Genomic DNA, 23,754 nt, shown 5'->3' with positions numbered 1-23,754 from the left:
GATACTAGGTACAGATGTTGATATTTCAGTAGTGTTATTTGAATAAAACTGAAAATATGTATATAAGCATCTTCTTGATTAATAAGTGTGATTTGTCTAGAAATGCTGCATCAAATTTGATGAAACGTGGTACAGATGTTTATCTTCCAGTAGTGTTATGACATGCAAAGATATGTAGTAGTATCATTTCGATTTCGATAACTGCTGATTTGCATAGTTAATGAATGTTTGTAATTAGGCCGATATGTCAAGAAATGATTCAACAAATTTCATGAAACTTGGTACAGATGTCGAGCTCACATTGCTTTAACATTGAATAAAGACACTTGGCAGTGTCGTGTTAATTAATTTTTAATTTACATATTCAATGATCTTTCCTAATTAGAGTGATATGTTCAGAAATACTTTGTCAAATTTGATGAAACATGGTACAGATATTGATCTCACAGTGTTGTTATACAATTCATTGATACTTCGCGGTATCGTTTATGAAATGTGGTACAGATGATAATCCTTCAGTGCTATAATAGAATGGAAAAATATTTGGCAACATCCTGTCGATTAATTATTGAATTATTCAATGACCTTTTGTAATTAGGGTTGCAGTCCACATTGGTTTTAAATTTTCACCACCATGGAACTCATTCTTAATCACAGACCCAATTAATGAATATGACTCTATCCTCCCCAAGAACTTGTATTCAAAGTACCCATTAACAAGTGGGGACTGTGTCATCAATGATCACTTGTTGTAATGTATTTCTGAGCGCAAATACATGCGTATAGAAAGACGTTAAATTAAAACATCGTTGCTGTATTTGGAATAAAGAAAAGGAATATTTAATCTGAAATAATCCTGATTACATTAGTACAACTATAAACTGGATCCTAGCAAAACATTATATGTATGAACTTAATCGTAATTACTAATAGAAGAAATATGAAAATACACATCACTTTGCAAAAACTGAAATTATGTATATAATGATCTTCTTGATTAATAAAGGTAATTTCGACATTCAGATCATGATGTATTGATCTAAATTGACAGCAGAAGATCTTGAATCAGTGGTTAGTTCATGTCCATTTCAGGGAGCTAAATTATAGGAAGGTAGTCTCTGCCATTGGTAATATTCACGGTATTCACGTCATCAAAGTTATAAATGCAAGTGAGAAGGTGATCATTTAAGTCCTGGACAAAATCGACGGAATTCCAACATACATGTATTAATCTGAATAGATTCAAAAAGACTTAGTCCGAGTTTGTTTTCACAAGATATGCAGAATCATGACCTAATGTTATGTTATGTTATATTTATTTATTAAAGTGTCATGTGTGGTCTTAAACAGCTCGGTTGCCACACCCAGCCCAAAGGGCTTACAAGACACTAAAACAGCAAATAAAGTACATAGATATAAATAGCTCGATATGTAAATTAAGTATAAGAAGCTTCTTGTCTCATTGAAATGTATGATAGACATAGAATGCCAATTGGGATGGTATCTCACTCATTAGAAATTTCAGTTTCTGTTGTACATCAAATGAATCAAACACAGAGCACAAGTTTCTGGCTTTACAGAACGATCGATTCATAATAACATTGTAAAGTGTACAGTCAAAAATAAAATGGATCTCATCTTCTACTATATTTGGAAAAAAATCACATAACCTTTCCTCTTTAGGTACATTCGTGTAACGCCCAGTTTCAATTTTCAGAGGTTAGATACCAACTCTCAAATTGTGCTAAAAGTGATCTTTTTGATCTAGAAATGGGAAATTATAAATATTTCTCCATTCCATATTCCGTCTTAAAATCAAATATGTACGCAATTTGGGCTTTTCACTCAGTTGGGATGTCCAGTTACTAATACACAGCGTTTTTAATGCATCTTTAATGACAGGAATACTACAACCTCTAAATTGCCAAATTTTTCCTGTAAACCAATTTCTGAAAATAAATCAAACATACCTCTATCCCAGTTTTTATATTTTAAACTGATATCCCAAGTTAAAACTTGCTTAATCATTCTGTCATCAGGCACAACTACTAATCTATTCCAGAGTCTTACCATGTTCAATTTATTCCTCAATAGACAAGGGTCCCAACCAATATCTCCATTTATAGCAAGTATGGGACAAATTTGTGAACGCCAAGAAAATATCTAATCACTCTGTTTTGATTTGACTCACATTTTGAAGAGAAACGGTAACCCCAAATTGCAGAACAGTAATCTAAAATTGGAGTAATACAAAAATGAAATAGAGTTGTAAAAGTGTTATATCTAAAATACTTAAACATGTGTATCTTAAAAATAACTGATCCCAAAGCTCTACCTGCAGCATTTGCTAGAGTTTCAGCGGTCACTTCAAAATTTAAGAACTGATCCAAAACTAACCCAAATATTTATACTCAGAAACTACGTCAAGATTTTACCACCAAATTGAAAAGTAAAGTCTGTTTTCATTTGTCCCGTATTTCGAAAATGAAAAATTTGTGTTTTGGACATGTTCATCATCATACGCCACATTTTGCACCAATCTTGTTGCTGGTCAATCATCTTTTGTAAAATTGTCTCATTTTCAGCAAGCATAACAATATCATCAATATCATATCATGAGTTACCAACTGGGATACCTAAAGCTAAATCATTAATCTCAATTGCTAAATCATTGGATAGAAAAGCGTGTTGGGGAAAGCACATCACCTTGTCTGACTCCATAAGGTGTGGCAAACCAAGAGTAAAGTTTCCGTTTACATTAATACGTGATAAAGAGTTACATACATACTTTTAATAGACTCATAGAACCTCCCATTAATATTATTTTGCAACAACTTATAAAACAGCAAGTCCCTGTCAACCCAATCATGTCAACAAAAACAGAACAAGTTGGTAAATTTTGAGCTTTCCTATTTCTTATGATAGATGTAAATACATAAATATTGTCAAGACAAGTTCTTGTTTTTCTGAAACCATTCTGTTCGTCAACAATTATGTTTTACAAGATATTTCGTTGATCCATTATTAAAATACCAGAGTAAAGCTTGCTAATGATAGACAACAAACTGACTCCCACTGTAATATAACGGGACACGTGGGTCAGACAGAGAACTTTTTGGGATGGGTTTGATTACTGCCTTTCCCCACTGTGAGGGCACTCTACCAGAAGTAACACGAAGTTGGAAAAGAGTATGAAGAATCTTAATCGCATGATCATTCTTTAGGATCTCGTATGGGATTTTATCTGGACCAACTGCCTTGTTGCATTTAGAGCGATTAACAACATAGACAACTTCTTGTAAAGAAATATCGCTATTCGGATACATATTAAGACGCAGCTATTTGCCAGATACATGTGTTCACACTGAACTTTAGCACCGATGATTTTGCAAAAAAAGAATCATCGAAAGTCGATTTCTTGTCAATATCAGATAAATTATACAATCCCTCAAAATCACTTTTCCATTTATGTAAAACAAAATTAGTATCATTAATTATCATACCATCGTTACCATAAACTTCAGAAGGAATGTTCTTCTTACACCTAGGTCCTAACTTATTAATTTGGTTCTAAAATTCTGTTTGATTTGACGCATTCAAATATTCAATCTAAGACATCAACTTACGATGATATTCTCTCTTGGCAGTTCGAAAAGTTTTATCAAACTTTCTTCGTGCTGTCAAAAACTCGTGTTTCAACACTAGGCCAAGTCTTTTAGAACAATGACTATTCAAAAATTTACGTTCTTTTTCCCTTAAATCTTTCCAAAGAAAGGAAAGTTCACTCGACTAGAATGGTTATAGACGTTTTACGTTTTCTAGAACAAGTAGGGAAATCTCGATAATCAAGTTTCGAGTCCATTCCATGAAAAATACACTGACAGAGAGAATCATACATATTATCAATGACATATTGGTTTTGTTGACTAGCTTGTATGGTGTCCACGGTTTGAATTATGGCATTCATGTATGCCCACACACATCAGAATCAAGGAAATTAGATGGGATGCTTGAAATATTGTACTCTCTTTGTGTTGCTTCACTACTGGAATTAGACATATTTGAAGACGATTTATACATGCAAGTCTCGCATGTTGAAAACACAATAGAAAGAATAGAATGATCTGGGACAGCACGATCACTTAAAAGTCCATGCAAATTAAAACAATCAATCAACTGAGATACTGGTAACACTCTGAATTCCTTACAATACTCAATATTGTAGTGCGGTAGAGTAGAATAGTCAACTACCGCTTTACCTCTATGAGAAATTGAAGTAAAATTATCATTGGCAGGAGTAATCCTACCATCCACAATACACATTTTGATCTCTCAATTAGGATTTCTCCATGTTTGTTCACACCCTAATACTGCATATTTGTACCTTTATAAACATTTTTGTGGAAAAAACTTATTGGATGATATGCGTATAACTGTAGTAAAGATGTATAGCGTGAAAATGAATTCGTTGATGCTATCTTTGAAAACCACGTTCCGTATCAAGTTATATCAAAGGTTTCCGGAACTATACAGTTGCTTGGTTTCATGAAAAGACAACAATTTTTACTTTAGAAGTCCCCTTTGACTGTCAACAGAACAAAATATGTAACTATCTTCGACAACACATATGTGGAATGATATTTAACAAAATTAAAGATATACTGTCACCTGTTCCAATTTTGCCACATTTACCATGGAAAGAGAAAATCTAACCAATCACAGATTTTAAGCGGGTGGCCGCTTTATAAAAACAGCGCCCTCACATGGGCATTTGAATACAAAGGAACGCCCCCTTGACCATATGTGGGCATATTTAGATATCGATTACAGGTGACTGTATACCTTTAAGGTAGAATGCACCTTGGGGACAAATATTTGGACTCCTAAAGTTTTGAAACTTTCTTTTCTGATGTACCTTTTGTAGGGCTCATTTTAAACCCTTAGGAGCCAGGCAAATATTTACAGTCATAGTTTTTCGAAAATTGAGTACTCCCCATTGAGTTAACACAGGGATGGCGGCCATTTTGAATTTTAACTATCGGTATATATTAGGCAGTTTGTATCTGTATTACCAAACTTGCACGAAGACCCCTGAATTGTTTTCTTGATTTGGTGAGAGAATCGTCAAAAGTTTCATTGACGAAAGTTTTGGTAAATTTAAGTTTCAGTCTTTCATGTCCGAGGCGAGTACTACATTTAAAGTACAAAAAAGTTCTGTTCACACTCTTATTCATATATCAAAAAATGAATAACATTTAGCCTCAACGTCATTGTTCGGCTATAGAACTGCTTATCAACAACTACAAATAGTAAAGGCTGTCTGACCTTCCTTTTTGTTAAATATTTTGGCTACTACTACGGTCTGGGTTTTAATTCTTTAGTTTTAGTTTGAAGAATTGTCAGGAAGAGGTCAATCGTATCAGCGTGACATCGAAAATGTACCAGACAGATCCGCAGACGAAATTTCCCACATATTCTTGTGGAGGAAATATATATCAAACCATCTTGTAAAATCTTGTCCATTAGACCTCGATTGACCTTTTCGTTTGTCTCCTCGTTTCCGGTTTCGTAGTGAAATGTCACGACTGTCAGTTGCGGAAAGCTGCCAACTACAAAACCCGGGAGAGCTGAAAAGACAGTATAAAAGTGCGGCAATTGTGAAAAAGTAAAGTCAATATTAGCAACAGCAAACAGCAGGCTTATGATATGAAAAAAAAAAGGATTCTGATTCCAAATTCTTGCATTATGGTGCCTGACAGACATACCGGTTTAATAATTACATAACATATTAGCACAGTTTCGTATATATATATATATATATATATATATATATATATATATATATATATATATATATATATATATATATATATATATATATATATATATATATATATATGGTATACTGATACGAAAGTATACGACACCCTAGTCGTCTACGAGTGATTCGGTACCCCTTCCACGGTGTAGTGGTACTTGTCCCGCCAAGCGCCGGCAGTGTTCGGCAATGGGGGCACGGGCGGTCGGGGCCTATCTCGACCCCCCCCCCCCCCCCGAGAATGGCGCCATCGGGTCGTCGCGCATGACCCATATACAGTTAATCATCAAAGACTTCCTCTTGTCTGAGCCAAAGGTATGGAATTACTTTGGCCAATAGTGAAATTAAAACAATGAGAAATGTACATAGATGACTGTACTACGAGTGTATGTACCTGCAAGTCTGGAGTGAAGATCCTGAGCTAACTGAATCTTCTCTTTAAGATTTTCTCGGAATGGTGTTACTCCATACAACTGTAGCGGCAGCCACATTCTGAGACCTCTGTCGCAGAACGATAAGAGGAGTCAATTTTATAGTAAGTCAACTTGACCCCGGAATACGAATGGACCACGGTACAAACCACCCCATGTGCACAAAAGCAGGCAGAGAAGTACGTGTATTTCTGTGGGCGTTTGTACACGAGGGTTTGTTTTTACCGCCATCACGTGATCTTTTGGGCGTACTGAGTCTGTAGAACACCGGTCATCCTTCAGAAGTTTTATTCCGGAGCAGAACCATTGGTACTTGTTTCTTGGTTGAACGAGTCACATTGAGCCTGTACGTCAACCTGTCACTATATTTCTTGAGCAACAAAAGAACCAGGTTTTGGTAAAATAAACCATGCTATTGTACCTCAAAATTAAGTTAAATCAAGTGATTTGCCATTTCTCCAAATTAGATCGAAAGAACCCCAAGGGAAATAAAAAAAGGACCAAAGATAGTGAGTCAAGGAAAGTTGTATCGAAACTGACCTAAAATGCCTTGTGAGTTCAAACGATAGATCTTTTGGAGATTCTTCGCCCTCGTATCTTTTGTTAACTTCTAAATACATGCCTGGATCGTGTGCAGTGTTTGCGTTACGTAGCCTGTAACCATCTTTCACCACAAGTATACCTATCCCAAATGGTAGGCACAAACCTGCAGGGGGCAACACAAATATGTTAATTACTAATGGTGCACAATTGAAACTGTAAGATTTTTATAGACATATACAAACATCTCGTGATTACGATTTATGTTCTTATATGATAAAGTATAAGCCTTAGCACTGGGTTCCTCGCTAGAAGACGACCTCAAACCATTTTACATCATGCAAAGCGCCCCTCAGAAACTTATCATAAGATCTGGCCAAGTACCTATCTGGGGATCCACGATCAAAGAGTCGACTCTATGAACACCTTTGAAGAGGTGTTTAAATTCTTCTAGTAGAACAAAGAACCCGCCATAGGCTGCATCGACGTGGAACCACAGATCGTACTCTTCTGCCACATCAGCTATTTCGTCTATGGGATCGGCAGCGCCAACGTCAGTTGTGCCAATAGTTGCTGATATCATAAAAGGTAACAAACCATCCTGGTTAAAAAATTAAAAAAAAAAAAAACAAAAAACATTGAAGGCAAGTAGTAATGTAATGGAATAACTGACCAAATTCGATGATGGGCCTGTGAACTATGTACGGACCGGTTTCCATGGTTACCCGGTCCAGTGAAGTCCTTCGACGTTTTTTACGTCGATGTAGACGCTTAACACTAGATGTAAAATATCCCTGGCGCACTGCTATTTCGACTTTCTTTAAAATCTGTTTGATGCTGGTCGTTAATTGTAAAATTGTTTGAAAATGTATGAAACTAAATGTCATATAGCTTGACTGTGAAGAGGCATGTAATAAAAATATTATGCCTGAATACACGGGTTTATGTGCCCTCGCAGCAGGAGACAATTTGCCCTCCTGGCGTAAGGCAAATTGTCACCTGCTCTAGGGGAACATAAACCCATGTATTCACGCAACAATATACAATATCGAACGTCGCACGCTCTACAGGGTTAAATGGCAACTTGTGACATCGCGGGCCTATACTCATCACTTGACTGAAGGTGAACCGGAACTATTTTCAACTTGACAAACTTCGGGATTCAAAAATGATCATATTACATACTTTACACAGGAAACAGTATTTTCACAAAATTATGCAAAAAAATTGATAACCACACAATACTGATTTAAATATATTAATGCGCCATTCGATGATGAAAATCGTTCTGTTTTTGACAGGTTTTCGTTTAATACGGAAATTAAACATATCATATGCATTTGTAGTAACACAAAAATTTAGAGTGAAAACTATGTGAAGAGCCATGTAATAAAAACACTGCAGCCCAAACAAAGGACTATGTACCCTCGAGGCAGGAGACCATTTGCCCTCCTTGCGTCGGACAAATGGTCACCTGCCCTTGGCTTGAAGGGGGGGGGGGGCGCACACACATACAGATATATATATATATATATATAATATATATATATATATATATATATATATATATATATATATATATATATATAGATAGATAGATAGATAGATAGATAGATAGATAGATAGATAGATAGATTGTGTGTGTGTGATTGTGTGTGTGGGTAACAGCTGAAAACCTTTAGTTTCGAGGCACTTGTTACCTATCGGGTCGTGATGTCGAAAATCTACTTTATTATGAGGTCCGTAACATTCACGGCAAATATGAACTTTATGAACCAAGTCTTTTGGCCCCGTCAGGCATTTGAACCAAGACTTCTAGTCCCGTGGAGACATTAACAACCGTAAGAACAACTTCAGTATCTGAAATGCTCAGAGTGACAAACGTTTGCGAATTTTGCACTGTGAATACTACGGTACCTCACATTTGGTTTTACAATTTTTATTTGTCGTCAGGTTGAATACTCGCATACCTCCTTGTCTTTTCTGATCATATTCCGAAGTTGATCAGGATCCATGCGTGCATCTTGTCCATGGGTACATGTCTTACAGTAGCATCAAAGAAACCGATAACATTCATACTTTTATGAAGATACGTGTTTCCAGTATCGGTTGTGTACACCACGGTCCTAAATGTACGAGAAACACGGTTTAGAAAGGAGGGTACAAGTTTAACATTTGCAACTTGGTTAATTTAGTAAATTTTCAAAGGGATTTAAATTGACAACGTAACTATTACAATACATGCCCAAATTCAATAACTCATTCGACCATGTTTCTGTATGCCGATGATTTGAAATTTTCTCGGATCATCAAAACTGAATCGGATTGCAGACTATTGCAATCAGATATCTCTCTTGTTGGTAATGGTGCAAAGCATAGAAAATTAAACTAAATCTTTAAATTAAAAAATGTTTTGTTATTTCATTCTCCACCAAGCGTATTCCGGTTCATTCCAATTATAAGCTTTATAAGCAATCAATCACACGTGTTGATGTCATCAAGGATCTTGGTGTTTATTTCTCCAAAAATCTAAGCTTTGTACATCACATCAATTGCACAATCAAAAGAGCACATCAATTGGTCGGTTTTATTAAACGGACTTGCTGCGACTTCACTAATACCACTGCCATCAAAAGTATTTACATTGCACTTGTTAGGAGTATCCTTGAGTATTGTTCGGTAGTGTGGTCTCCACACCAGAAGTCGTACATTGACAAAATTGAACGAGTTCAGAAGAAATTTATTAAATTTCTTTGTTTTAAGGAGGGTATGGAGTACAATGTTGATAATTATTTTACATTATGTTCTTATTTAAACTTTCGCCTCTTTTTATTCGTCAAGTTTTAGATCTTTGTTTTATTCACAAATGTGTCAATTTCATTACCGATTGTCCAGATATTAATAGCTCCTTCAATTTCTTTGTGCCCCAAGGCGTCTCAGGTTCTGACCTTTTCCGGAGATCAAATCACCGCGTTAACCTGTCTAAATATTGTTTTTCGTCTCGGGCAATGTCACTTAATAGTGTCTATCGTTTTGATATTGATTTGTTTACCAGTCTTAGTGCTTTTAAAACCCAAGTGTCATCTGTTTTATTATCTCTTACTGATAGTCATTTTACTACCGAGAGTTTTTGATATTTGTCAGTCTCTGTTGTTACTTGTTTAGTGCCTTTTTTAATTAGTTTCTGCATGTTGTAATTTGTCTTTTCATGTTGTAATTTTTGTCTGTTTGCATCCAGTTATTGGGCTATGCCTGTTCGATGTCATGTCATGAATAAATAAATAAATAAATAATAAATAAATAAATAAATAAATAAATAAATAAACTCGCATACGTCAACATTTCCATTTGACGCTGTGAGAAGCCGTTACCTCATCTGCGAATTTTGGCTCACGTGTTAGCACAGTGAACTATTGTCATACCTCTGTGTGTCTGTCTGTCTGATTGTCTGTCTGTCTTTCTTTGACGTGATATTCAAAAAACGGCTCATCTGATATATAATGTAATCATTTGTAATTAGTTGTCTTTTTTGTATGGTATATACCTTCCGTAATCATGTCCTTTTAGTTCTTTACTATGCCGAGCCGTCAGAATTGCTAAGGCTGTTGCTACTGAACACCCAGGGGCAAGATTACCAGCAAAGCCCACCGGGAAGTCAAAGAGATTGGCAACCCACGATATCAGCATATTTTCCATTCGAACTGCTCCGGGACTAGCATAAAATAAACCTTTGAAAGATACAAGAACAATATTTTGTATTAATGATAAGTTAGCGTTTGTAGAGCTGTTAACACCATTCATGTTATAGAGCAAGCTAAGGCCATAGACAGTTTGGCCTGATTGTGGTATACGCTCTTCACTGACTGTTACTTATTATTATATTACCATGCCCTGCCCGTCGCATTTTGATTGGTCGAGCTGAACCACGTGACTGACCACAAATACACAGTAATGGTCTGTTTACATGCCCGTGAATATGAATAATAAGATTAACAACTCAAAGTATTGTAACTTTACAGCTCAAACGTAAATCATAATCAATCACAAAATGAAATGGAGCACTTGTAGGTCAAGTTGAGATACTTTTTTCTGAAAACATCTCCGATTTTGCCAAATTTTTACAGCGCGCGTGACTGTTCGTCGCGTATTGCTCAGTTTCTGGGGCCCAGTTGTCGTTCGCTCCTGAAATTTTCGGAAATTTTGACGGTTTGCTTGGGTTCGCTGATAATATAATGGAAATAACAGACTCCGCTCTGACCATTAACGTTTATTTGTGGGCGCGGGCTCGAGGAAAGCCAAATTAACAGGCTCGGCTTAATTTTTGGCTTTCTCTCGCCCTTGCCCACAAATAAACGTTAATGGTCAGCACGTCGCCCGTTACTTATTAATAACTACAGCTAGTATTTAATAACATTGTGGTTTGTTACCTTTAAGTAAATACGCTTTTTAAGCTAAGTTACAACTTGAACCGGTATTTTTAAAGCTTACGTATACAACAATAGGACATCGGTGATAGGACATCGATGAAAATACGAAGGATGTTCCTATGTAACACGAAGTGTTGAGAATTTCAACTTTGTGACGAAGGTCAAGTTCACCGGTACCGTCTCTGTCTCTGCATTGCATCTAAGCTCTCGCCATGCTATTTTCAAACTCTGACAGTCTACACCGCCCCTCCTCTTACACAATCTTCCTCATCACACGTATGATAAAGCGACAGCAGGTTACATTATGAAATGTGTTAATCACCGGCGTATCTGTTCGTCACAGCGGCCAAGTAGTCTCCCAAGGCAGCGGGATATACGCCTCCTCCGGCCATGAAGCCAAGCTGACCACCATGACCTTGCAAGATACCGCTTCCCAGTACACATTCTTCATACACCGCCAATATATTATCTATATCAAAAACAATACAGAAACTGAATACAAATTTTTCCTGATCGATCATAAAAGAAATAGGTCACCCTTTGCTACAAGAATTTTCATTTTCAGCCGAATTCAAATTAGCTGAAAGTTCTGCCATTTCTCAGCACTACAAACTAAGTGACTTCATGCAATGACAAAAAAGAAGAGTCTTGAAATGTGACTGATGGGTGTTCCCGGTTTTCTGTCGTTCGCTCATTGAATTTATTAACCACTTACCAAGGTCCTTAGGACTCTCTTCAATTGGAAATTCCAGTAGCCCGTCTGCAGAGTCCGATTTGCGGGAAAAACATGGAATTCGTTTTTCTGCAACTTTATTCAGGTGTTCTTCTGCAAATGCTGTTATTTTATTTGTCAGCGTCCTTCGTCCGTCTGGACAAAGCTCAAATGTTCGAGGTCCAGGCTCTCCAAATGGCTCCTCTATTTTGGATTCAGTTTGTCCTTTCACGATGCAGGCTGTTGAAGCTGATTCATTGAAGCAGATAAAAGTAGATATCCAAATTGGTCGATAGTATAAGGTTTATCATTGGTGAAAAAATCGGTGGTTTCTCACCAATCAGCTTTACAGCTCTATCATTCTGAAATGTTTCTTGTATTTATATTTTGCCTGTGAAGGCAGTGGCTTGTTATGCTCCATAATTATGCCTTATGCCTAGTTTTCCTTATGTAACACAACCGAATTTTAGTCCGGATCCGAATTCATTTTTCAAAAACAAGAACAACGACAACAGAATAAATTATACACTCTGCGTTGTGTTGGCGAGATTAGTGCTTTGATATGTGAACAAAATGCCGGGAGGAGAACTAGGAGAAGTGTGCTTGTTTTATAGCAGATAAAGTTATAAATGTGTTATCAGGAGTGATGGCCCTTGCCTATTTAAGCGTTAAACAGACACCGACTTCAGACACACGACTATCATGAAATCAAGTACTTTTTGTCGATATAGTGGTGATGGAATGCTGTTGTTTGCTCATCTGCGCATGCCCCTAGCTTATGTGCAGTAACTGTCCAGTGCATAAAATTGAGTCAGAATGAAACGATTCATTTTTTAAGCTTTGAGTGGAAGAGTGCAAATGATATGACTGAAAGTAAAAATGTTCTGAAATTGTTCACTTTCAGGTGATGCGAGGGAATTCAAATCCATGTTTCGTCGCGGTCAAGATGAGCATTAACTATAGCACACAAAACCATACGTAAATCCTAGAACAGTTATTGAAGTTAGTATTGCGGCACCCACCGTTACATTCGACGATTTTTCGTTGAAGAATCGACAGAAATAGGTCGATCGCATCTTGATGACAACGGAAATGGAGTACACAGATTCGGAAGTAAAACTTCCCCAGGATTCTCGTGGAGGCCATGTGAACAGAACCATCTTCCAGCATCTTTGTGAACAGTTCTTGGTTCACTCTCTCATTTTCTTCGTCATTGCCAGTTTCATAGTGAAATATGACAGCTGTAAGATGTGAACAGCTACCGACTACCAACCCTGGCATCTCTGCATAACAGAAAGCAAAATATTCCTCTTGGAGTCAGTGCGCCTGCCTGGGGAACAGATATTCAAACCCAAACTTTTACAATATTATTATGGCCTACCACTTGTGGATAACTTGTGGGGTTCATTTTGAAGCTTATGGAGTAAATAAAGTTTTCACCGGCTTAGTTTTCGGAAAATCCTGAATTTTTATTTCCCCTCTAGAGATAACCCAGGGATTTCAGCCACTTTGAATGTCAAATATATATTTATTTTTACAGTACAATATGCACGGTGGACGCCCTATTTTTATCCTCGATTTTGAACTTTAAAGAGAATGGTTAAAGTTTACTTGAGACAAGTTTAAGTCAACGTCAAAGTCTATAATTTTCGAGGCGCGAACTAACTTAGATCGGTGTTGATAAAAATGGGGAGACATTTTGGGCTACTTCAGGGATAATGAGATTATTTTATGATATAATTTTTTACATATTCGTGGTGTCGTTAATATAACGTGTCAGTATAAGCGCAAATCTTTTTATGAAGTCAACATTATATGCATCACACTTAAAGAGTTTGACCAAGTGACTTAATGAAATTTTGGTTACTTCTCAAATGCTTAAATGATGAAAGTTAAGCCGCTTCATTTTCAGGACAATCAAAATAAAACATCATCGACGATAAAATCGTCACGTTACGATTCATAGACAAGGATCGGACGTCAGTTACAAATGGAAAAATATTCCATGTATTACTATATCTGTTAAACGTTTTAATATTCCATAGGTCTCATTCGATGAAAGAGGCCGTGTTCGATTTTCTTAATGGGGGTCATTAAGGAATACATCTTTCTTCTTCTTCCTCTTCTTCCTCTTCTCTTCCTCTTCTTCTTCTTCTTCTTCTTCCCCCCCTCTCTCTCTCTCTCCCCTTTATTCGATTGCGTTTTAATTTACAGGGTTTTAGCTCACTTGTCTACACGCAATATCTCAAGAACGGCTCATTGGACCAGAATCAAATATGGTATATGGATTCAATTTGCAAATGACAGGAGCCGATTGGTTTTTGGAGGGTGTGGTTTGCATATTTTATACTTATTTGCATAATTTATGATTGTAGGAAAACGGATATACATTGACAACGACTGCACACAATTTGATGAGAATTGCTACAATAGTGATCATGCTAGGGTATATCAAGGGTGAAAGATACTGAGGGATGACTTTTAAGTCACTTGCTCATTTACACATTTAACGAATTTTCCTAATTAGGGATATATATCTGAACTGACTTGATCAATGTCGATGAAACTTGAGATACTATAATATAACATTTTTGAAATAACATTTTCACCATAACTAATTACTAATTTGCGTATTTAACAAACTTTCGTAATTAGGGAAATATATCTGGATTTACTTTATAAAAAATGATGAAACTTTCTCTGTACATTTGAGATACTATACAGTGGTTTGCTTTGAAGCATTGGCATTAGACGAACTAGATATAAACAACACCACCATATATGTCCAAGTACTGTCCAAGTCGTATCACTTGCTTTAAGGTGTAGTTGTTTTGACTACATCTGACCTGGTATAAGACAATGTTTCAACTTTGGTAGAGTTGATTTCACTGTGATCGACTTTAATTACTGCTCAGCTGATAATTACACCTGACAGTGTTGGCAACATTTCAATTTAGACAATATGTCTACTTTGCGTAATGCCAGCGCTTCTAAGCAAACCACTGTATTTAACATCATTGAAAGCGATTCAGCATTTTTACATGTCTCACCCGAAAGCTTTGCGTAAACATAGCGAGCTAGTCGAACTTTTTCTCTCAGGCACTCACGGAAAGCACCGACTCCATGCATCTGCAGGGGTAACCACATTCTCAGACCCCTACCGGTATGAAAAGAATAAGAAAGTCCATATATTACTAAACTGATGTAGTGGAAAAATGGCATGTGAGATGGTATCGTGAGATCTAGTCAAATTGAAAAAATTACTGAACCCATAAGCAAAAAAACAAAAAAAAAAACAAAGACGGCCTGTTTGAAAAGCGAGGACAGCATTTGAAAATAACCTGAAGTGCTTCGACGTTTCAAATGAGAGATCCTTGGGTGAAGTTTCATTCATTTTTAAGTTGTCATCTTGTTCGCATATGTTATCTTCAGTTATCGTGTTGGCATTTCTCAACTTCCAGCCTTCTCTCACTATAACCATTCCAGATCCAAATGGTAGAAACAAACCTTGGGGAAGTAAGTATTATCGGAAGGTTTAATTCGATACAACTGACTAAAGCGCACTGAAGATGTAGATGGTGACGTGTTGTAAATTACATGTATACTGAAGCAACCTACACGATAAGACAGAAATACCCTAATTGATAATAAATGTGATTATAACACACCACCTGCTCATTCCGTGTCGCGATTCACCAGAATACGTCACGTGACGAGAAAATAGATACGTCTAGTCCCACTTGAATCGACAAAAGTGACGTCGGGACGATTGTGACGATTGCTGTACCCCTCGACCTACGGCCTCGGGGAATAGCAACGTGTTAGGGTATCACTCGGCCCCTCGGGTTAATAAACGTGTACTATAGCCCTCATGACCAGGTAATAGGTGTTTGATATCATGAACATACGAAGCACATGACGAGAGAGGTATAGGTTGTTTGTTTATCGTGTGGAATCATTTGCAAAATATTAAACTTTTGAAGAAGACCTTTGTGGGGATCCACGATCAAAGAGTCGACTCTGTGAACACCTTTGAAGAGGTGTTTGAATTCTTCCAGGAGAACAAAGAATCCGCCATAGGCTGCATCGACGTGGAACCACAGATCGTACTCTTCTGCCACATCAGCTATTTCGTCTATGGGATCGACAGCGCCAACGTCAGTTGTACCAAGAGTTGCTGATATCATAAAAGGTAACAAACCAGCCTGGTGACAGAAGATATGCAAATTATAGACAGGGATGTTGGACGACTCATTAGTCTGTAGTCCGGAAGGCGATCCTGTAAACACCTTTGATACAACACACCTATGGTTGTATTACAGGGGGTCGAATGCGAGCGACGAAGAGTGCAATTTGTTTTGCATTTTTATGGTTGTATTTGGTGGAATATGTGAAATCATCAATGATGGCGACTTGTCTCCTGCAGTGTCAAGATTTTCGCCAACAGGAAGAGGTGGTCACTGATCCCTTTGGTCAAGCAGCGTGCTACATCAACATCCACACATGGCATGTAAGTTACAGTGAAATTCAAATGTAAATGATATGACAAAAATGGCTGTACACAACTGCATTAGTCATTTCCAAAGGTATAAATGATGAAGTAAAATCAAGAAGTGGAAGAGGAAAATGACAGCCCACCAATGATAGGACAGTACATCGCAATTTGCCCTTTTCGAACCCTGGTGGTGAAACCTAAATATGCGTTAATTTCTAGGTTTGCACTCTGCGAATCGACCAAAAGTCTTATGTGCTACTACAAGAATAGGGTGATATCTAGTCTCGGTTACCCAGACTGCTCGGCAGGGTTCACCTCCTGGCTGCATGTGTTGGGTGGTCGGATAAAAGCTCCGCAGAGCAGTCTCGGTTACCGAGACTGGCTTGAGTGTCAAGGAACAAATTGGTGATTAGGAACATTCAAAGACGGAAACTCATCAACGTTCACCGAGTACTGATACACCATCGGTGATGAACCACCGTAGGCCTTAGGTGCACTAATCTGTCGACAAGAAACATGAATTAACATACAATATAATACCATTTTAGTCACAATCGACAGCATACCTCTTGATCATGTGTGATCATTCTTCGCAACTCTTTCGGGTCCATTCTGAAGTCGTTGTCCATTGGCACTCTCCGCATGATGGTTTCCCAGAGGCCGATGGTATGCTGTGCCTTCTGCAGGCAGTAATGAGTCGCCTCTGTTGTGTACACAACGGATCTGGACACAGGAATGGAGAAACCAAAGAGTGAAGATGCTCAACAGCTTCCACACACGTCCTGGTTTATTTAACTTTCACTAAGAGCTTTATTAGATCCCCTTATTCTATGTTTGTTGTCGAATTCAAAATAATTGAGGAGTCATCTGTTACCGATTTCCCATTGTAAAAGGTTTGTGTTATGGGCATGACAACGATTTGCAGAAATAAGTTCCACTTTAAGTGATGTTATAATCATCAACAGCAGATCAACTTAATAGCTACTTATACACACCGTTTGAAATCAACCGGGTTTAGTTGTTTACTGTGTACCGCCGTTGCCAAGGCCAAGACTGTTGCCATGGAGCCCCCGGATGTTAGGCTGCCAGCAGAGCCTGGTGGAAAGTCAAAGAGGCTAGCGACCCAAGATATCAGCATGTTTTGCATACGAACCGCACCAGGGCAAGCTCTCGATTCCCCTAGATAATAGAAGGAGAACCAAGAGTCTAAAGTGTTAATTCCAATGGAAGAAGTTCCATGAAATTTTGGTTGTGAAAGTACATATTAAAACATTTGGCACAATTGATAGTAACAAATAATCTAGCATACTGACTGTTTAGTGTAGTAGATTTTCGATTATATTCGAACTCGCAATGTACAGGACCCAATCGCCTAGCGAAGACATCGCAGTCATAATTGAGGTGAGGCCGAGAAAAGTAAATATTGTTTCCCGTCATTGCGCACGTCATGTGAACACATGCGGGTCTCAACTATTTTTTGATATTTTATTATTTTCTTGCTATCTCAATCAAAAGTTTGCTTATGATCTAGACCAAAATCTGGCGACTTCAATGAATTGCCTATATGAAAACTCTTCAGTCATTCCTAGTTCGTAATACTGCAGTAAGTACAGTATTTTTAGACAGGGTATTGATTTAGTTTTCATTGTTCATGTTCATTGCTTTGTTCCACTAGCTGCATAAATGCTCAGTAACTTCTGACTGTCAGTGAAAGTGTAGGACAAGATCGGCACTTACTACAGCCGATAATTTCAATTTGTTTGCTAATTCATTTCTACGATCTTTGCAGTGTATTTCATTATTTCACGTTTCCAAACTGTTGACCTCATAAGTTTATTTTACATGATGTCATATCTCCTCTTCATGTTAAATTGTTTGCAAAAATCAGATGTATTTTTTTCACATAACTCTTATGGCATTAGTATGACAGACAAAGACGCGGCATGATATATGAATGATGCAAATTGGAGAAGTTAACCATGGGAGGTTGCCAACTCCATCATAAAAGATAAAAGATACTGTTTGAAAATATGCTCAAACAAAGGAGAATGACAACTGCTGCTTTCTATCAGCTACAGACACTGCACATCAAGGGCCCTTTCCCTTTGTGGCAGCCCTATTTGAATTCGCCCAAAAAGAGAGGTTGGCCATTTTCTATTCCTTAAACAATTCGCACGGCCGCATCATTTTTCAATCCAGCCAATGACGGGAAACATTTTATTTACTCTGCTGGGCCTAAGTTGTTACAATCTTTCTGATTGCGAGCCCTCCACGCGCTATAGAGTTCACGAAGCAGTCGCATCCGCATACTCGCAATCACACATTGCACACACTTCATAGAAGCAATGAATACATCGCTTTACTGGACGAAAGATACACTCAGAGATCTGTCCACAAGCAGAGCTATCGACCCAGGGTTGAAAATACAGTAGATTTTCGATCGGATTAGAACTCACAACGTACGGCGGCACCCAGTCACCTAGAGAAGACATTACAGTCAAAACCGCTCGGTCAAATGCCCACCCTATAAAAAGATTGGCCAAATAACCGAAAGGTAGAACGCGCCTAGAAATGGTATGACTTACACTTTTGCTTAAACTTTCCATAAGGAAATTAAAACCATTTCTTTTCGAAATTAAGAGTAAAAATTAGCACTAGAGAAAGAACTTGATGCACTTGAAATTGGCAAAACGGCCGCCATCTCTGTAGTAACTTCTATGGGGAAAATTAACATTTCGAGTTTTACGAATATTAGTCGGTAACTTATATTAACTCCATTGGCTTCAAAATGAGTCCCCAAAAGTGGTAGGCTATTGTGAAAGTTTGAGAGCTTAAAGATCTGTCCCCGAGGCGCATTCTACTTTGGAAGTATACACAAGATATTTGAGAAATCGTTTGCTTGCATTGACGTGAAGTTGGACGTCCTGAATACCTGCGATCAACTAGTGCATGTTCGCAAGTAATTACAGTTCCATCAGGCAGCTATAACCGGGTTTGGTTACTGGACTGTAAGCGGTTTGTTAAACATCGGGAGAGCGGCATTTATTCGTTTATACTAACCTACATAACAGTTTGTGACTGCGGCGAGGTAGTCCCCTACTGCTGCTGCGTAGATACCACCTCCTGGTATGAAAGCAATATGGCCGCCATGGCTATGTTCAATACCACTGCCGATGACATATTCTTCGAATATCTCTAAAAGCGTGTCTGTTGTGAAAAAGAACACAAGCAAGCTCATTCGGTTCTACTTTTTAATGTTTTACGAAAAGAAGCCCCGCCCATTTTACCTCATTTCCCGCTTTCTCAAGGTTAAGAAACATCTGCGTGTCAAATCCCTGTATGTTCTGATGAATAGTCTGCCTTGTTATCTACATCCTTGTATGATAATCAGGTTATACGTTATTTTATCATCGACTTCGTGTGAACCAGGCTGAGAGAACTGTTCAACAGGGCAAATGACCACAACAAAAGTCGCATCAAACAAAAGCTTCCCCCTGCCACCATAGAGGGATTTTTACCTCAAATACTTAATCTCTTCTAACACTTACCATCGTTTATTTTCATCGAAAAAATGTCATCATAATGTTCACGGGACATAAAGAACAATATCGACCAAGCTATGAACTGGCTACTGAGTATAATATCTTAAGAAACCGAAATCTGTCCCCAAGGAACATCATCACTACTATATTATTATAGTAAAAAGTTTGCAGGTTGCCCCCTGCCGACCCAGATTTTTTTGCCCACTGTTCTCGAATACCAGATCGCAGAAGGATGCCGGTTTTTTGGCCCCCGCGATCTCTGTACCGTCAAGAACACAAAGGTGTTCATGGTTTTTGCGAAAAAAAAAGCAATTTGCTTCGTACTCTCGCGAGATCTCGAATTTCACAGAGTGCTTTTAATTGTCCCCCCCCCCCCCACCAAATTCTATCCACAGGACAAATTATCCAACAAAATATTATTTTCTGGGACAAAACTTTACATTGTTTCTTTGGAGAGTCGTAGAAGTAACATCGTTTATCTTAATTGGCTTATAACATTTTCTAATAGGTAACACAGAATTCCGATTTCTCTGTCCCCGTGGAACGATCGTGTCTGGCGCTGATGGAATACACGATATACGTGTCCCCCGGCAGATATTCCTGTTTGGCACCCGAAGAAAATTTAGCGAAATGAAAATTACAAAGGGTCGTCACATTCGCCTGTTTAGTGCACCAAGCCATTTATATTTATTCCAAATACTAAAGAGTATGCTAACCATGACGTGAAGAGTCCGAAATATATATGAATCAGTTTAAAACAGTCAATAGGCACCACGCTATGTCTGAGTGGGGTGAGTCACCCCTTATGGCGTTCAATCCTTGCAAACATTTTGGGTTCGTTTGAAAAAAAGACGAGGGGTTATTTTTAGCTGACGTCAAACAGTCGCTGACCCCCTTTTCCTACTTCCGGAAACAGGGTGACCCCGTTATTCCAAATTTCGAAAACTGGGTGACCCGCCGCGCGACAAAGGTAAGACAAACAAAATTAATGAAAATGGCCGACTTTTTCCCTTTAAGTCCTCTGTTTTATCTGTTATTATCATAAAACCGGAATCTGTGTTACCTATTACCAAAAAACCGGAATCTGTGTTACCTATTAGAAAATGTTATAAGCCAATTAAGATAAACGATGTTATCTATTATATATATATATATATTTATATATTTATATATATATCTTACACAAACACTGCTAGTGCTTTTGTACATAATCGAGAACTATTTCATTCAGCAGGGTTCTGAGAAGCATCTTGTGTTGTTACAAAATGAGATATTGAAATGCTCGACAAACCCCTAAAGTTCTCTCACACAATATCTTGGTTACATAACACGATTGGAACTAATTTGGGATAATTGAATTTTCATATTTTACAAATTTCTCGAAAATATTAGATGCCGTATAGCTGAATGTTGTAATATTGCAAATTACTCATAAAAACGAGTGTGTAATGTAAAAAGAAAAGCAGATGACATTACATTTGTAGAGTAAATCGACATTACTTCGTCATCCAATTATCCCAAATTAGTTCCAATCGTGTTATATACAAAATAAAGAGGAAATTAACAGACAAATAACCGTTTTTTTTACACGTAATAATAATTTACTCATGACGTGTACTACGTGTGATAATCGTTTCAATGGTGATATCACTCTTTCGAAATCAGCAATATTGCATGTATTTTGTTCGACAATTTCAATGGGAACGTGACATTCTGATCAGTGTGGACAAGAGTTCAAAACAGGTCATTGCACCTAAATCAATAACCTTTCTTTAGGACCTCAACAGAAAACAGAAAACAATCCATCCCTACTCCCACGCAAGAAACAGCTACGCTTCAAAGTCAATCCACGCCTCGTTCTCCTTGAAAAAACAGTCAGCAAAAGTGATACGACGATGCGATTTTCTTTTTTCCCCTTTTTTATTCCCCTAAATGCTGCTTTGGCACTATTGATACAACAGTTATATTCTTTAATCAATGGTTTTCTTTTTAGCAGTTCCTGACATGCAAAACAGATATGGATAACAAAGATAGCTGTACTGGTGAGTATGTAACCAAAAAAAACTTACAAAAAAACACGACGTGCTGGTCCTACAATGACGCGCGTGCTGACCTGAAATTCGTTTTTGGCCAAAGTCAGCAGAGACTGTAAACCATATGACACTGTTTGACTCATATGTAGGTGGTGTTAAAGTTTGATAAATAATATTCATTTTGGTGGCGACATTTTGAAACCAACTTAGTCAGAGCGTTTGTTTAACAGCGTAGATTTGTCAACGTTGATAAAGTGCAGCTTTTCTGATACACAAAGATTACATCGCTTGCTTATGCTAGAGTAGGTCGATGCTTTGTCAATGATTGACCACGAAATGTCTGACCTGAAATTTGTACTTGGCCTAAGTCAGCAGAGACTGTAAACTATATGAAACCGTTTGACTCACGGGAAGGGGCATTTTTTGTTAATCACCATTAACCGTGAAAACAAAAGTGGCGCTCACATGGAATTCGGTAGTACAGTATTTAAGCAACAACAGCTAACCATTACACAACTTGAATACACGGTAAGGAGTATGCGGCTTTTTGTCAGCGAGCAATGACTTCTTGAGATTGTGGGGTCACCTCGTGTGGCGGCCTTAACGCCTGGTATAAGCCGACCCCAAACAATAACCCACAACCGTATTTCTATATGTTCCAAGTTATCTGTGAATCTACGCGTGCAATATTGCCATATTATATCATTACCGATATCCTTTGGCCTATCTTCTATGGGGAACGCCAACAACCCTGCTGCTCTGTCAGCTTTCATGGCAAAGCAGGGAAGTCGTCCCTCTTCAACCTTCTGCATGTGTTTTTCAGCAAAATTTGTGATCTTCTGAGTTAACATTCTTCGAAGCTCAGCCGGTATCTCCAGGCCGACAAGCCTAGAGTGTTGTACATCCAATTCCATACGAACGTCCTTGTCGTATGGCGCGAGCCGACTGCACAGCTGACCTAGATATTTGCAAAAGTGAAGGATCCCAGTAGTTCTTTACAAAGTTCCATGATGCAGTGCGCTCTGGGAAAACAAAGCGTACGTTACTCACAGAACTGTTTTAGCCGTGGGGTATACGCAGGGTACGTTACTCATAGTATGCTATGGCAGGGTACACCCTGAAGCTAGCCCTGCGTACGATACTGTGTGTTCCCGGCATGCACCACAGAGGAGGAAGGCCGTATAACGCCGGGAAAACACAACATCGTACGCAGGGCTAACCCTCAATCTGATTAAAATCAGATGCAGAGTACAGCGACGTCTACTTAGCGTACGCGGTCTTCTCTAGCTGTCGCCTCTCACTAGTGTTAATAGTGTTTATAGACGGCATTCAACATTTTGAACATTTCCCCCTTAATCATGGGAGGAATGTGAGGATAAAGTAAGAAAATTGCTGAAAGATGTACTGAAGACTTAAGGCGCCCATAATGAATCCGTTATTGGTATCGTAAGAGCGCATCGTCTACCTGATTCTCACACCGAAAATAGCCCTCGGAGAATTATCGTAAAGTTTCTCTCTCTTATAAAACTCCTTCTGGTCTTACAAAAAACCAGAAATATGCTGAAAGACTCACATTATAAAGTCAAAGAGGACTTCTCCCCGCTTATTGGCGCAAAACGACGAAAATTGATTCTATTTTTACAGAAAGGAAGAGAACAAGGTAAACGTGCAACTTTTATATACGACACACTTCTGGTGGAAGGCGAACGGTTTGAAGTTGATGAAGAATCGCACAACATCGTAAAATTATAGGAAT

General features: G+C 38.1%; 1 protein-coding gene across 1 annotated transcript; it reads right to left on the bottom strand.

Moving 5' to 3' along the window:
* Window positions 1-7,252: 7,252 nt before the first annotated feature.
* On the bottom strand, window positions 7,253-23,210 carry LOC139145487 (aromatic-L-amino-acid decarboxylase-like). The gene is made up of 13 exons (XM_070716692.1): window positions 22,708-23,210; window positions 19,484-19,630; window positions 17,419-17,602; window positions 16,990-17,146; window positions 15,917-16,133; window positions 15,270-15,435; window positions 14,979-15,085; window positions 12,951-13,211; window positions 11,932-12,177; window positions 11,539-11,685; window positions 10,334-10,517; window positions 8,760-8,915; window positions 7,253-7,390 (listed from the first exon to the last, which is right to left on the bottom strand). The coding sequence occupies exons 1-12, from the start codon at window positions 22,910-22,912 to the stop codon at window positions 8,777-8,779; spliced, it is 2,160 nt and encodes a 719-aa protein (XP_070572793.1). The 5' UTR covers window positions 22,913-23,210; the 3' UTR covers window positions 7,253-7,390; window positions 8,760-8,776.
* Window positions 23,211-23,754: the final 544 nt, after the last annotated feature.

This window comes from Ptychodera flava, chromosome 12 (assembly GCF_041260155.1).
Source record: "Ptychodera flava strain L36383 chromosome 12, AS_Pfla_20210202, whole genome shotgun sequence".
Lineage (NCBI taxonomy): Eukaryota > Metazoa > Hemichordata > Enteropneusta > Ptychoderidae > Ptychodera > Ptychodera flava.
The sequence above is the reverse complement of the archived record's forward strand: the minus strand, read 5'-3'. Positions and strand labels throughout refer to the sequence as shown.

Coding starts and splice junctions, on each gene's coding strand:
- LOC139145487 (XM_070716692.1), bottom strand. CDS start 22,912: ATGGAATTGGATGTACAACACTCTAGGCTTGTCGGCCTGGAGATACCG. Junction 11,686..11,931: donor AGAGAGTCCTAAGGACCTTG/GTAAGTGGTTAA, acceptor TTTTTGATATAG/ATAATATATTGGCGGTGTAT. Junction 8,916..10,333: donor AAAGGACATGATTACGGAAG/GTATATACCATA, acceptor TCGTACATTTAG/GACCGTGGTGTACACAACCG.